This window comes from Dromaius novaehollandiae, chromosome 3 (assembly GCF_036370855.1).
Source record: "Dromaius novaehollandiae isolate bDroNov1 chromosome 3, bDroNov1.hap1, whole genome shotgun sequence".
NCBI classification, from domain to species: domain Eukaryota; kingdom Metazoa; phylum Chordata; class Aves; order Casuariiformes; family Dromaiidae; genus Dromaius; species Dromaius novaehollandiae.
The window spans coordinates 40,229,337-40,245,315 of record NC_088100.1 but is presented as its reverse complement, the minus strand read 5'-3'; the positions used below and the strand labels follow the sequence as shown (position 1 = coordinate 40,245,315).

The 15,979-nt window shown below is 39.5% G+C and overlaps 1 protein-coding gene across 1 annotated transcript; it reads left to right on the top strand.

Moving 5' to 3' along the window:
* Positions 1 to 15,094: 15,094 nt before the first annotated feature.
* GJB7 (gap junction protein beta 7) lies at positions 15,095 to 15,979 on the top strand. Its single transcript, XM_026093380.2, has one exon. The coding sequence runs from the start codon at positions 15,203 to 15,205 to the stop codon at positions 15,977 to 15,979; it is 777 nt and encodes a 258-aa protein (XP_025949165.2). The 5' UTR covers positions 15,095 to 15,202.

Sequence of the window (15,979 nt, the reverse complement as noted above, 5' to 3'; positions counted from 1 at the left end):
GATGGGGGGAGGGGGAGGGGGAGGGCGGGGTGCGGTGTCGGTTGGGTGCGGCCGCATTGCCCGTTTTCGTCTTCTTCCTCCCCAAATAAACCTCCAAAAACATAAGCCCCTCCGCCCGCCCTATCGAAGGGGCTGGTGCTCGTGTGGAGAGACCCCGAGGGAGGGCGGCGGCTGCGGGTCGGAGGGCCCGGCAGCGCCGGCCGTTGTGGGGGGAGGGAAAGCGGGGCGGAGCGTGGGGTAGGAGCGGGGCAAGCAGGAGCCGGCGGGGGGGAGCCGGTTTGTTCAAAGTAGAAGGAATTAAGAAAAGAGGCAGAGAGTGACATGATGCCAGCCCCGGGGCTGGGGGGTCCTTGGGCCGGGCCGTGGCGGGGCTGGAGCCGGCACCGCTGCGGCGTCATGGGGTGGCAGTTGACGGCCCTGGACTGGGCCAAGGTGGGGCCTGGGTCCCGAAGCTGTTTTTTATTTCCACAGAACCTCTAATAAATGTGCTAGACTATTCCAGCTGGTGCGAATTCACACATAAGCTTGCAGGAAGTATTAAGGAAAGGAAAAAGAGAACCAAAGACATTCTCTTGTTTGTTGATCCCAAGTACGTGGGATGGCTAACAGGTACTGCACAAGGACAGATGTTCTGGAAGCACAATCCATTGGAACAGAAGAATATGTTTTGATCTAAACATCCAATTGCTGTTACTTGGATCTGAATTCTAGGTTTCAGGCATCTGAAAACTCTTGCTTACCTAAATGCCACTTTGTTGTGGTCTTTGTTTTCTATTATTTGTCAAGAGTAAAATTAATATAACTACCTAAAATAATTTTGGGTTCTTTTAACCTAATTTCCAGAGAGAATGAAGCATGTGCAATCACACCATCTCTCGGTTGGTGCCCTGCTTTCTGTCTCTACTGACTGATGCCATTGGGCAGTTTCAACTACATTATAAAGAAGGGTAGAAATTTGAAACTCTGCAAAAATCGGTATCTGGATAGTGGAGAAAGACCCACATTAGCCCTCGTTTGGGGAACAGGTAGGCAGAATAGAGAAGTATACGTAAAATCATAGAGATTAAGCTACAGCCAGATGGTGAGTTAGTAGACAGATAGTTCTGGACTAACCCTAGCTCATGCTTTTCTTTATCTGAAGGCTATATAAGAGAACTCTGTTGGAGCTTCTGGTTATTAGAGTTGCGGAGGCATAGCAGACAAACATAAATGTATAGGTATCTAGACTCCCAGAGGCACTTGTTCCATGTTTTCTTTTGCAATAATCAAACTGCATACTTTTTTAAAAGATGGCAGAATAACAAGATCCTACAGGTTAACTTGCTCCTTCTAAGTTCTGATCAAATATCTAAAGATTTTTTGCTCTGTGTAAATATCGTGAGGAAAGAAAAAAGAAAGGAAATAAGTTTTGGTATTAAGAAAGTACTCAGTTGTATATCTGTGTTTTGTGTCAGTATGTAATTCACAGCGTACAGTCTGTTAAGCTGGTAACTATTGTTTCAGCAGCATATGCTACACAGATGATTTTGTACAGAATCCATTTAGTAGCAAAGAAAGAGTAACTTCTGAGAGAGCATGACTGCTCTCATTTATTTTGACATTTGTGTAATTTAAAGAAGCTGATGTAAGGTTTCTGCATGGGCCTTGTTTTTTGGGAGGGCATCTGGTTTTCTTGAGGGAACGGAGATTTTTACAGTACTGCAGGAGACAGTCTGCATCTCAAGGAATCGACACATTGTGTATGAAGATCTGAAAGGGTTCCATCACTACCTTACCTGCTCATGCACCTCTTCCCACCTGTTAATGTCATTAACTGATCCCATCCATATAGACAAAACTCATGACTTTGGGTCAGAGTAGTATTTCCCAGGGGTCATGGTATAATGGATTTAAGTCGGAACACATTTGCATGATAATGCAACCACTTTCCCATAAGGACATTGGCAAAAATTGTTAGACTGCTGATAATTCTCTAGTACTTTCCATAAAGGACAATTAAGTCCCATGCACAGCATCATTGACTGGGAAAGAAATTGTACACAGTACAAAGAATACCACTGGCTAGAGAAAAAATATACTCTGTATGAAGTACTTCTTCTACTCTGTATGAAGTAATGTGCGATAAGGCCTTATACAGAGAGGAGAAGCAGAGAGGAACTTAGATATGGGGTAGGATGCTGGTACTCTGCATAAGCTAAGTGAGTGCCAAATATCCAGATTAACTCTGCAGTAAAAAAAAAGTTTGGACTGTTTGCTGTTTCTTGTATTGCTTCATGACTGTGGGAAAGTGTCTTATTTTACCTTTAATGTGAACAGTATTTTGCTATCTGACCTAACAGGATGTGAAAAAGCTCAGTCCATTAATGCTTATAAAGTTGTCTGGCATCTTTTTATAGAAGATACTCTATTAATGGTAGCACTGTAAACATCTGTGGTCTTTCTGAGTTTTTACAAAGTCACCCATCATCTTAATATCTGAGTCCCTCTCCTGAGAAATAAACGCAAAAACCACTTCCCTTTCCAAACCTAACACTGTTACTGAGATTTATATTCAGTATTGTGTTATATGCTGCGGCTATTTGGAACTTAATAGCAGCTTCTGCTCTTCTTAAGATTGACTCCCCTTATCATTTGAGCTGCAGGAGAGTCGCTGTACAGAACAGAGCAAATCTGATATTCTATCCCGCAGACATCGTTAGCATGCAATAGCCAGAGTAATGCAGTACTAGGAATAGGACTGTGCCTCTGCATCTTTGTTCATTCACCTCACAGCTCCTGCTTATTTCAAATACCACACAAGAAGAGAGCTTCACAGTGTCTTCAAAATAAAGATAGGACACATCAAGCTACCAATAAGCTTATCCCTATTACAGAGACACACAGTTACAGGTCTGTGGGGACACAAAAATCTTTTTCATTTGTGTAAACGTTGAGACTTAAGCACTGGTATGAGTTGTAGTGAGAGAGGCATCTTCCATCACATATTTGTTATAATTTTCATACATGTGTGTTGTGTATTTACATTCCTGTTTTGCTTGCTTTTTGCAATCTTTTATACGCTGTAAATGTAACAATATTTGAATTAGCTTTGACAATTGGGACATATTCTCTTTGCAGAAAGACCTTAACAGCTCTGGGCGAAAGGACAGTGGGTGAGAAAGGATAGCAAAAATTATGAATTTTGAGTTTTTCCTCCACCTTATTCACAGTTAATGGAGAAAGGGATAATTAATTCACTGAGGCATGTAAAACAGTATTGCCATATTAAGGAAATAAATGCAGAAGGAGAAACTGACAAACCTCCAGCTAGACAGAGGTACCGTAGAGAGCTTTTTATATCTTTGTTGCTCAGTTCACATCAGTCTCAAAAGCCCTTTTGCTGCTTTTCAGCTGCTATTGCTCATCTGTGTAGTTCTCGTTGAAAGAAAGCAGTTTTAAGACAGCAGTCTGTGCTTATTGGGACCCCCTGCTGATGATCCAAAATCGTTTTAAGCCAATAAACATTTTGAAAGTGTAAACCTGTTGAAAGCAAGTCTTTTTTGTTTCATAACAATATATATATTTCTCCTATAACACTTCTTGTTAACCAGCTTTGTCTCTGAGAAACAGACTGATCACCCAGCCAAGCTATCCAACTAAGATGAGAGCAATTGTTTTTCTTCGAGTACTGAACAAGATCATAAATCTTTTTAACTCAATTTTATAATGGAAGAGAAGGAGTACTTTGTTTGGGTCTTCTTTCATTAATGAATGTCACATGTTTTATTTGCCCAATTCAACAATATAATTGGGAACAGAATAATACCAAAACTGAAAGCATCCCCTAGAGTAAAAAATCCAGTTTCTCCTGAAAAGGAAGAGGAGACAAACATCTACAGTACTGAATTTCCTTTATTGCTCACTACAACAAACCAAAACTATTTTCTCAGCCAGGTGCCTAAGTGGGGTTTTATGGCAAACTTGAACTAATCTAAGACTGCACTTCTTCCAGAAAGAGCATGGGGATACCTGTTCTCCCTTGTGGTTGCTGTGGCCTTCCTTGCATAAGTCCTCACAATTGCTCAGCCCTAGAGTACGCTGATTTTGCTCCCTGGTCTGGATGAAAACTAACAGTTCGAGAAAAGAAAAGAAGAAAGGTTATTTTTTTAGTTGGATCAGTGAGAAAATCTGACTGTGCAGAGCTGTGCAGTGGTGATTGCTAAGGCCAGGAAGGCAGTGCAAGCGAGGGCATAGGCCAGGAGTACCTTGTCTGCAGTGCTGGGTTTCCAGATCAGCTTTAACTATGCCTTTTGTTAATATCCTTCAACTCGTGCTATCTCTGATCAAGGCACCTTCCAAGTCAAAGGGAGGAAACACAACTTCTAGGAAGACTGGAGACTAGAAATTTCACAGCTTTTACAGAATAAACTCTGTGGCAAGGGTCTCTTTGACCCAGTGCAATTTATAAGCTCTTCAGACTTTCTGCACTTTGCAGTTGTCTGTTAATATACAAATACTACCACTTAATAAAATACACTGGGGAGTGGCATGTCTAACGTATATATTGACGAGATGGAGATACAGCTGTGGATGTCCTGAAGACACTTAAAAGACTTTGACCTTTAAGCTACCTAATAGTAACCAGGCAGTTGTGATTAATAAAAAAATGGGCTGTTTGGGCTTTTTTTCGTTTTCCCTCTCTACAGGACTCTTGCAATTGCTCACAAGCCTTTTAATGCTATAGTAAAATTTAGATATATTTTAAGTTAAATCTTACCTTTCTCAATTAGCCTTCAGATAATCACAATATTCCTAAAATGATTTTGGCCTTTAAATTACTGGTGTGAATCCATCCTTATTCAGCAGAATCTGGCTTTTACCTGGGCATTCAGTAGCAGTGCTCAGAGGAAGGCACTTGCCCCACAGGTAGCTCCCTGCGGCTGGAGAATCTGAGTGAACCATCTTTGTGCTCCAAGCTCTTGCACCTCTAGTCACCCTCTGCAGGCATCAGCTGCTCTCTGGAGGGTACCAGGCTCCTAATTCAGGCACATGTATGAGGCTGTATGATACCTTCCTCTGCATAAAACTACTGAACATTCACATAAAATTCCCAGATTAAAAACACAGTAAGTTTAAGATAAACGAATTATACCATGAAGAATTCGTTTAACAAGCAACAAGTTCAGTCTTTCTGCTTTTTTGTAATGTTATTTAGCAGTATAACCACATCCCAGATGAAAATGGCCTACAGAATAGGACAAGGAACTGTTGCTTGATAAGATGCATTAGAACAGGTCATATTATTTGGTTGCTTATTTATTAAAAAATAAAGTTATGGACTTTCTGTTGGAGAGTGGCTCAGCTGCTTAGTCCAAAGAGGGAATTCATTATCTTGCACAGTAGCCAAAGTATATTTTAATAATGAAAACTGGTTTCTTGGGAAATAGTTTTCCAGCAGTCCGAAACCAGTTACCTGGGAAAAACACTGTAATTTAAAATTTTGATAGGAAAATGTGTCTGAATGTTTGTGTAATCTATTATCATGAGTGCTGTGTCCCTAACAGAATATTTGGCTTTGATAACAAGGCAGAATTTCATTGTGCAGGAGAATCCAAAATACAAATCTGACACAAAAAGTTGAGGAGCAAAGACTGGGACTTAAGGAACTTAAGGCACATTTAAATGCTTTCAGAAAGTTTACCTTAATTCCATACAGTGGTGTGAAGTTTTTCACATGGACAAAAGTCTTCTAAAAAAAATTAAAAAAACATAAAACTTTACTAAGAAAGGGTGTTAAGAACTGTGAAGTATTTCCTGATGGCCTTTCTTGCTATTTTGATCTTTCAGTAAAGTCAGCATTGAAGAGGCAGCATGAGTTAGATGAGACAAAAGTTAGTAATTAAACAGCATCTGGAGTGGGAAACCAGCTGGATCTTTTAGTTATTTCTTTTAGGAGTTGCATGTGAAATGCAGACTTGGTGTGTTTGTGTGTACATGCAAGATTGATGTGGTCAAATTACTTGTTTGTTTGCAAGTAGACAGGGTACATGTGTCTCACAGACTATTGCTGATCGTTGCCCACTGCTTTGGATCCTCCAGTGTACGTGTCTTCAGGTTGCGTCTGTGCTAATGTAAAACCACAAAGTATATAACATTAGAGCTGATGTCGATGAGCACTCAAGAGATGCAAAAAAAGTCTGTGACTCTAAACAAATGCCTCCATTTTCTCATGTCTTTCCAATGATAGCAGACATTATGGTTCACATTTGAATAGTATGCCAGAAGAGATGATCAGGTTTCACTTGCTTAGTTGATATTGCCTAGGAGACAAGTAGGTTCCATTTTCAAGGCTTAAAGCAGTAACTCCCTTTCTCAGAAATGAATCATTGATTGTTAATGCCACTAGAAAACTGGGGTTCAGTTGTAATCACTGCTACACAGGTAAGTTAGAGTTTCTTGTTATAAAATACGGTTTTACTGAGTAGGAAATTGTTTTTCTAACATCAGTCAGGCTTGGTAGGAGCCTCATGAAAGTGTCCCATCAGCCTGCGTAAAACGTGGATATAAACCTGTTTTCGTTGCACTGTTGCAGCACTTTATAACTGCTGAAGGGTTACAAACTGTAATGTAGCCTTCGCTGATACTCTGCTTTCATTTTTATTACTCGTTCTAAATTGGAAATCTTTTGTCTTTGTCAATTCACTTTAAAAGAGTTGACAAAAGCATTACAATAGTAGCCTAAATGAAGCAGCAATACTTATTAATGTTGAAGACAGTTGCTACAGAGGGAGTTTTTGTTTACATCAGGAGAGCAGAAGAGCATGGAAGAGATGAGTTTGAGTTTGGCATGAAGTTCATGAGAAATGCAGTGGTAGTTGTGTGGAAATACAGACATTATGGCTAAAAAGATTTTTTAAAGTAATTCTAGGTACTTCCAAGTTTAATTTTTATTTAATTACATAATTTACTAAAGCAACAGAGAACTCTCTGTCCTCACTCAAAAACTAGTCATCTGCTACAGAGGAGAGACTACAGCAATTAGCAGCTGGCAAAACACACCCAACAGCTACTGGATTATTAAGTAGTGTCCGTTGTTTTCCTAAATACAAAATGAGATGGGATATTGCAATGACTAGCTATAAAAAATGCCAAGAATGATTAAGGTTACAGTGCCTATTAAAGATGTAGCTTATAAATGATATTTTCAGAGAAGTGACTGTTTGGCAGCTAAGGTACTGAAGCCCAGAGAGGAAAGAGGTTTGTCACAAGCCATTCAGAAAGCCTATACCAAAGTCAGCTATAAAACCCAGACAAACCCCAGTCTAGTGCTAAACGACCCAACAAACCCTTTGCCATTTAGTCTGTCTTGCTGCTTCTGAAAGATGGCTGGCAAATAAACATCTAGGCTGGTTTTACACACTGCACTTACATTTTAAGTGCTCTTTAATTGTTTATGGAATTCTACTTATAATATCATCTATCATAGTACCCAGAGGTTTACCTCTCAATGTACGAAAGGACATATTTCTTGCTGTGAGGAGCTTAAAAGCTAGTAATAGGCATGAAATAACGAGAGGTTAAAATCAGTAAGCTGAGGAAGATGAAGGCAGCGGACTGGGGTTTGAGAGACCAGGGCTCTTTCTAGCTCTGCCTGTGATGTGGTGAGGGATGCTGAATAAACCACTTCACCTCTATTATGGACATCTCCTCCTCCACAGCATGTGTTTTCTCTGCCTAGATTGTTGATATTTTGAGGAGAGTGTTCCATTTCTTGTTAAATGTTAGTGAAGGGTTTACACCAATGCTGTTCAAACTAAGGAGCCTGTGGATTACCTTTAGCAGATCTGTGAGGAAAAGCTATTGCCAAAAGTTTACATTTACCTTTTGGGAATCTCCACTTCCATTGGAAGGGTTTGCAAAATGAAATGGGTGGGAAACCTTTGGCTTGCATTAGTCTGAGAACCATCCACTGCTGCACTGCAACTAGCAGCAGCAATTGTAGAAGTGAACAACTTGGCCAGAATGCAGATCAGGAGAGCTGTTTGTCTGCTCATGGGTGGTCAAAATTAAATGCCTTAACTGTCTTTTTTCTTAAGAGCCTTAAAAAGCAAAGAGTATGAATACAATGTTATTGTTACAGCTTTATTCGTTTTATGATAGAAGACAGGTTGTCCGAACAGTATTAGATTAATATTCTGACTTCTTTGTATTCTCTTGTTGGCTCTTTCATAAGGACCTGGAAATCAGCTTACATTGGCACTCTTACTGTTGAACAAGAATCAAAAACATTGCAAGGTTGTTGACTTGTGGCAATAGTTCTTCAGCTCCTATTGCAGATCCTCAACAGTTTGAATAGGTGGTGCATGCACAGCTTAGGAGGGTGGCTTTGATTGGGATTACACTGGATCTTGGTATCTTTGTGTTCCAGGAGGTTTCCTGCTGCCTCTTCTTCTGCAGCGGAGCCCTAGAATAGACCGCAGGAGCTAGTGGAGCTTCCATCCACTGGAGAACAGGCTGAACAAATACCTGGCAGGAGCAGCATAGGCACGACTGAGCCTTCCTGGGCCAGAGAGTGAAGTAAATCTGTGTTTCTCAGCCTATGGACCTCAGACCACTGGTAGTCAGTAAAGAAGCAGAGAGTAGTCCATGAAACAAGTGCAAAAACTCAGCAACAATAAAATAGAGAGAGACTTCCTTATATCAGCCAATGAAGAAAGTAAGGGGAAAATGCAGTTACCAAACAAGCATCTGAAATTAAGCTTCATAAATAAATTATTATTTGTTTATGGAAACCACTATGCCAACATATTTTTTTTCTCCAAATACTGGGCTGATCCTTGGTGTTTCAAAAAAGAAAAGAAAAAACAGTTGGGATGATCTTTTGTTTAAATTACAAAAAAAAAAAAAAAAAAAAAAAAAAAAAAAAAAAAAGATAACCTCTCAAGATTGTTTCCAGCTCTGTTTTTTAATGATCCTATATCCTCCTCTGTGATTCTCTATGTCTGCTCTCTGCTTTAACATCTTTGCCACTCTTTTTGGTTCTTCTTTTCCTATCCTAGGAAAAAATTGAAGTCTTAGGTGCAACAAAAATCTCCCATTAGCAGTGTTTCTATCAGAAAAAGAAAGCAATTTTCCATCTCTCAGCCTATGAGACCAATTCAGTTTGCTTGTACAGAATTCAGAGCCACAGTTCCCAGGCTCATGTTCTCTTTCTCACCAGCCCATCTTCGTTTTCACGAATACACATTTTTCCTATAATCTGCCTTCTCATTCTTACCTGTCTTCCTCATGACAGCTGCCCTAGACCCCTTTGTGCCCCTAACAGTATGGTCACAATCCCCACTCCCTCTCTTCTTAGTAGGTTGTCTTTGTATTTTCTGACTTTTTTCCCCATTTTCATTTGCACAAAGATACCTTTTCTGCTTTTAAGGTAATTAAATTAGCAGAGCTGATTGAAATCTAGATGAACTAATTCTCTAAACGCTATGCTTTTCAGTGGATGCATTATTCAATGCACATTATCCAACCTTCTATAGACCTCATTGAACAATAGAAATGATTAACTGATGAATATATTCAACAACAATAGCATTATTCAAACACTTCACTCAACAAATTACATTCAACACACTCAGAAATTAATGGTGCATACAGGTAGCTCAGTTTGCTCAGCAGACCATGCATGCAGGCTTAAGGGAAGAATCAAAGTCATTTATGTGTATAAGGGAAATAAAGTGTGTGTGGAGGGTCTTCTGGTCACTTGTGTCTTTAATGAATATTTTTGGGGTTTGGGGCAGTTCCAAGTTACATCTAGGGAACAAATAAGGTATGTGAAGAGGAGGAGGGATTACCTGCTCCTGGCTGGTAGGAGAAGAAACCCAGGCATTTGTTTTGATGCTCATGTTAGCAAGAAATGAGTATAGCAAATCAAGGTATCTCCAGTTTTTAACCTTTTGTCTGAGCTGGTGTGCATGTGTGTGAAGCAGGGGGGTTGATGTAAATCTAACCTCTAATTCCTGCTCTGATTTTTTGTTGCTGTCAGCATTTTCTTGAGAACTTGGAGCAAATGATCGTTCTTCTACCACTTAAGATCTTCTAGTGCCTCCTTTGTAATTTCCAGTAGAGGCTAAATCTTTTTGGAGTCTATGGATCCACCTTTGACATTTTTGATGCTGTCTTTCTTAAACCTTAGAGTTATTTCATTGTTAGCCTCAATATTGGACTTTACCTTGATACAGAATGATGCCACAACATTTTCCATAATCTGTTCTCTTTCTTTAGCCAGCTTCCCTTCCTGACCATCTTTGGTTCATTCTGCACAAAACAAACCTCCTCCAAATGCTCTCAGTGTTGAAATCTCCCTTTGGCTACAAGGATTTGGCACACATTTTTTGCTCTTTTGCCCTTACTTTAGTCAGAATATAATTTTGCTAAGGTGGCACACGCTGATACTGCTCTTCACATCTGCTTCAGTGTGTATTGCTTCTTCTGGGACAGCATTCCAAAACCCTGCACTACTATGTTTTTCCTACTGCAATTTTGTGCTCAGTTTAAGATTTCATTTCTCTTTTTTTGTTGTCTTTCTGAATCCTTACATTGTGCCGAATTTCATACAGCCTGTATAATGTCTTCATCTTCTCTAGCCTCAGTTAACGTAACCTCTCCTCCCATCAGTGTTTGCCTGTGCTGTTCCATGAAGTAAATTCTCTCTTCTTCGCCTGTTAAATAACTTCTTATCTTTGAAGTCCACTTTGTTTTTTAAACAAGTGATCCTTTCCATATGTTCTTAGCAATGCTTCAGTGAATTAATTGTGTTTTCAACAAAACCAGAAGCGTCAATTACACTCCATGATCTTCTATAGCAACAATAGTGCATAAAGCAAACATATCCTTTTAAAGATACATTTGCAGCTCATTCGAACAAAGTAGCTGTGCTGGTTACAATCCAAGGAATGCCACAAAACCAGCCCTGTGGCCCTGTAGGCTTGCAGATGAAGATTGTTCTACGCACGACCATTTCTCAGCATTAAGTGGAGGCTGCAGGTGGGAAAATGTCAGTGAAGTTCTACAGAGTTCTGGCCACAGGAGCTCCTCTGGCCACAGGACCTGCAGTCCTTCAATAGCTTTCCATTTCTCACCCAAAAGACCACTTAAAACAGGAGCCATTTTTAGTTTTGTGAAATCCCCACTGCCTCAGTGCTAGATTTCCATTTTGTTGTATTTCGCAATAGCTTCCCAGGAATTTCATCCTTCTAATCTTTTTTTATCTTCTGGCTGGCTAGAATTTGTCCATTGCTCAAGACCTACTTGAGATTTTTGTCAAAGCTTTGATTAAAGCTTTTTTGTCAGGCCTTTCTTTTCCCCTTCACATCCTTCTCCTCAGCATGGGATTGGCAAGAGCAGGTATAAAGGATGAAATTATTCTTTTCTAATCCATCTTTCTGCTGAGGTAGCTCCTGGCAAGGAAGTATCAACTCGGCTTTGGGAAAGGAGACCTAAAGGTGAATTTCTCAATCTATATTTATGTACCTCCATTGCCTGATTTCCACTAGTTTTGGTTCTCACTGATACTAGTGCCTTGCTGGAGACCCAGCCTATCTTTAACTTCTGACCCAGCTTGTTCAGCTGGATGCTCAGAACTGGAGATATTCCAGTCACTTTTTAGGTGCCTGTAAACATGGTTTGATAACTAACATGGGGCTTTTTACATTAGAAAGGGATGATCACAGTTGTTATGGACATTAGCAAAAGCCCACTCACAGCTGTACTGATTTTCCATGGAATAATGAAATCCAGCCTTCCCTTCTAGTGCCTGTACACATAAAACCCTAAAAAAGGCCTTTGAGGTTTTTCTTCAATAAGAGAACTCTTCCAGAGAACAGCTCATTCACAATCTGCATTCATCCCTCTTAATATTCATGCTTGTTCATATCTGAATTTTCAAAACTAGAATAAGAATTACATAATGCTAAAGAAAGGACAATACTTGGCAAGCGTTCTTGCCTGTGCTTTATTACACGGACATATCTGCATGCTTCGCTGTTCAGCTCCTTTGAAGCTGATGACGTGTTGACTGTATATGACTTATCATCTAGAAATCTTTAAAGCCACAGTGCTTATGCCTGCAAGAGCTCATTCTAAACACCTGCTTGAGCTCTAATTGCAGATATGGAGGGCAGAAATAGTCCTTTAATGACAGTGTCACCAGCCTGCCAAATACATTCAAAAGCACATGACTGATAGGACATAAGCAAACTGTTATCCCCTTCTTACTCCTTTTTATGTGGCATAAAGGAGTAGTTTGGCAATGATTACTCTCAAGAATACCTTTTTCAACATCACTACCAGTAGAAGTCAGCAATATATTCATTTCTGTGGCTGTACCTTAGGTCCTCATGTAGGTCAACAGCTCACCAGCTCTAATTATAGCGGAGTAGATACCCAAATAAGCAATCTCATTTTCCAGTAGAAGTCTACCTATAGACACAGAGGTCATTATGGGCTGCAGAATCAAGAGAGCGCAAAACCACGATTCAGCTTTTAGCCTGTGTTGAGCTTTGTGATGCTGTGGCCTGATCACTAGTACTCAGACTTACCAGTTGATGAGCTTCTCGTACATCAGTATTAACTGCAGCTACAGGCATGGCTATAGGATTTGCATGTTCCTCTGCAGCCACAGAGAGGTTCATTTTCTCTTTAGCATACGATCAGACTTAGCTAAGCAGAGTTTTTGGGAGAACCTGCCGATGAAGCAGGAGTCAGATGAGAGTCCATCCATGTTTCTTCATTGTTGTATTGACACAACAGAGCTAGCAGGAGTACAAGGTGGGATGACATTAAAAGCTACAACATACAGATCTGGAAACTTCTCAGATTTCCCTCATTATATTTCCTAGCCATCTCCTGGGAATCTATCTGTTTTTTCTCTTACAGAACAAGGGAGTTTGGTATCTTCCGAGATCCACACAGAATTCAGAGGTGGACCCAAGTGGGAAGGTGACTCTAATTTGCTCTTGGTTATCTTAAATCCTCTCTTGACTTTAATGAGAACCTTGCTGCCAAGGGCTCCTTAAGCAGCCCTTCTCAAAAGAAGGGTTCCAGACCTAGGACAGGGGAAGACTTGTGTGGAAGAGAAACTATAAAATAAAACCATTCCTGGAATAAACTTTATTTCTTATCTCAAATGATAAGAAATAGAACAAATACAATTATCCAGAGAAGCAGTATAGAATTTAAAATGTAGCATAAATTTACTGAGAAGTTAGACAGCAGACAAAAGAAAATAATTTGAATTTTGGTAGTCAATTTATGATGGGACACTTGGCTCCTACACATAAATTTGAATGTGAAATTTGATTTGACTATAATTAGTATTTGCATAACTGACAGTGCTAAGTTGAGTGTACCTTGGTGCTAGAATACAGAGTCTGAACAAGCCAGAGAAAGTTTTATGTGCTGCTTAGGAATCCTTGGGAAAAACAGAAATAATATGCTTGCATGTTTACTTATAACATGAATGTGAAGTGAGAGGCTATTTTTTCTTCCTTCTGAGCAAAGGAAGGCAACACCCCTCACTCCCCCTCCCTTTCCCTCCACCCCCCAAAATGGTTGGTATACGTTCATTTACTGTTGTAACTTAAAAAGTTACCCTGGCCACATATATACATACATAAGTGCTCTTGCACAGCTTACGCTACATTCACAAATTATCTGAAGCCTGTCAGGAAAACTGAAATATTCTACTGGATGCAACTTATTTCAAAATTGCTCAGGGGGCTTCAAAGTCTTTTGAGTGAAAGGTTACGGATTTGCTCTTGCCTAATATAGGCAAGTGCATCAGGTCGCACTCAAAATGGGGAAAGTGAACCTGATTTTACACCTTTCCTTATTTTAATCATTCTTACTAGCCCTAACCTTTAAGAAGGTTTTCTGACTTTTATTTTTGAATGAATGCCCACCCTATCTGAAACGATGAGAGAAGCATCTAAATATACGGCTGGATCGATTAGTTTTTGGATTTGCACTCATTCCTTAGGCAGATAGTCTACAAAATCCTTCTTTCCTCTCCGAAATCAATGAGCAAACATGTAACTGACTATGGTGGGGCCAGACTTTTACTCATGCTAATACTTAAATCCCTGTCAGCTGTCAAATAATCTCCAACTCTCGCTACTGTTTTCTGTCAGTTTGCAACAAACTTTTTCAACCTCTATAACCTCAAGGGAGATGGACTGGAGGCAGAAGGGCCATGCAGTTGTCCTTACTTCTGTTTGTGAGGCACCCACTAAAAAATGAAAATGGAAATCACAGAGGCAAAAGCGAGATGAGATGGGATATAAGATAAGATTTTCCAGCCACGTGCACAAGAGAGAGACTTGCTGAGAACATCTTTCTACTTTCATTGGTTTGGTCTACATAAATTTCCCTTCTAAACTATGAAACAAAAGCTTTTATCAGCTGGGATGAGATCTAGTCATTTTTTTATATATCCATCACTCATTATCAGAGTGTCTACAGGTAATACCGTCACACTGTCTCCACTATTTATAACAATGACTTCTAGCAGCACATTATTTTTTAATGCCAAGCAATTGCTGTGGCTATTAATTGAAGTACAGCAGCTCTGAAGATACGTAGAGATGGGCAAACTATCAATGTTCATTTCTGTCATGTTAATCAATGCCACCTTAGTATTCATAACAATGGAGTCAAATCCTAAACATTGTGCTTTAAAAGGGTTATTACGATCTCTAACGTGCTAACTTGAAATTTGGGTGACCCTCGGATCCAAAGGTAATCTGGAACTGCAAGCTTGTAATGCTTTTTACCTGATGCTGGTAAAAGTAGTTTTTATTTTTTTTTCAATAATAGCTTAGAGAAAGTTTGAACATTATCTACAGATATGTCACTAGGGAACCAATCCTCTATTTTTCAGAGAACGGTTTAACAGAATAATGAGGCTTCAGCCATTGACAATACCTATCAAAACCTATTTTAACAGCAAATAAATTTCATATAATAGCCTCAGAAAGTAATTATTATCAGAACTAAGGACAGACTTAAAAAAAAAAAAAAAAAAGTCCTTAACCATTTTGAATTGCTTCAGCTACTGGTTATATTTCACCTTGGATGTACTTCTCATTTCTCTTCACCCAAGAGGAAGCATCTCTCTGATCTTGTGTTTCTTTGATACAGCATTTCCATCTTTCCTTGAGGAGAAAAAATGAGCTGGGGATTCCTACGAGATCTGCTGAGTGAAGTGAATAAATATTCAACAGAAATTGGAAGAATTTGGATAGCAATTGTATTCATATTCCGCCTACTTGTTTATATTGTGGCAGCAGAAAACGTCTGGAAATATGAACATAACGAATTTGAATGCAATACCAAGCAGCCTGGCTGTGAAAATGTCTGCTTTGACCATTTTTTCCCTGTCTCCCAGACCAGGCTTTGGGCTTTGCAGTTAATCATAGTCTCCACTCCTTCACTCCTGGTTGTTTTTTATGTTGCCTTTCGAGAGACTAGGGAGAAGCGACACAATCAGAAACTTTACAAAAGTCCAAGAGAGATAGATGGAGAATTGCTGTGCACTTATCTCGTCAGCCTCATTTTAAAAACAGGATTTGAAATAGTTTTTCTTGTTCTGTTCTACAAATTGTACAATGGCTTCAAAGTACCACATCTTGTGAAATGTGACAGGAGTCCATGTCCTAATGCTGTAGACTGTTATATTTCCAAACCTACAGAGAAGATGATTTTCCTCTATTTTCTGGTGGCAACTTCAGGTCTGTGCTTTGTATTAAGTTTAAGTGAATTGAGTTATCTTATTTTCAGATACTCCATAAAATGTTATGTGAAGAAGTACATCGAGAAACAACAAAGCTCAAAAAGTGATTGCCACAAATTAACAGTAGAACAGCAAGTGCAAGACGGGTTCACAACTCCCCACCCTTGCTTCTTAATGTACAAGATAAACTTGGAAAAAAAAGCTGCCCACTGA

Bases quoted from the DNA above. Each gene is read 5' to 3' on its own strand.
- GJB7 (XM_026093380.2), top strand. From the start codon at position 15,203: ATGAGCTGGGGATTCCTACGAGATCTGCTGAGTGAAGTGAATAAATAT.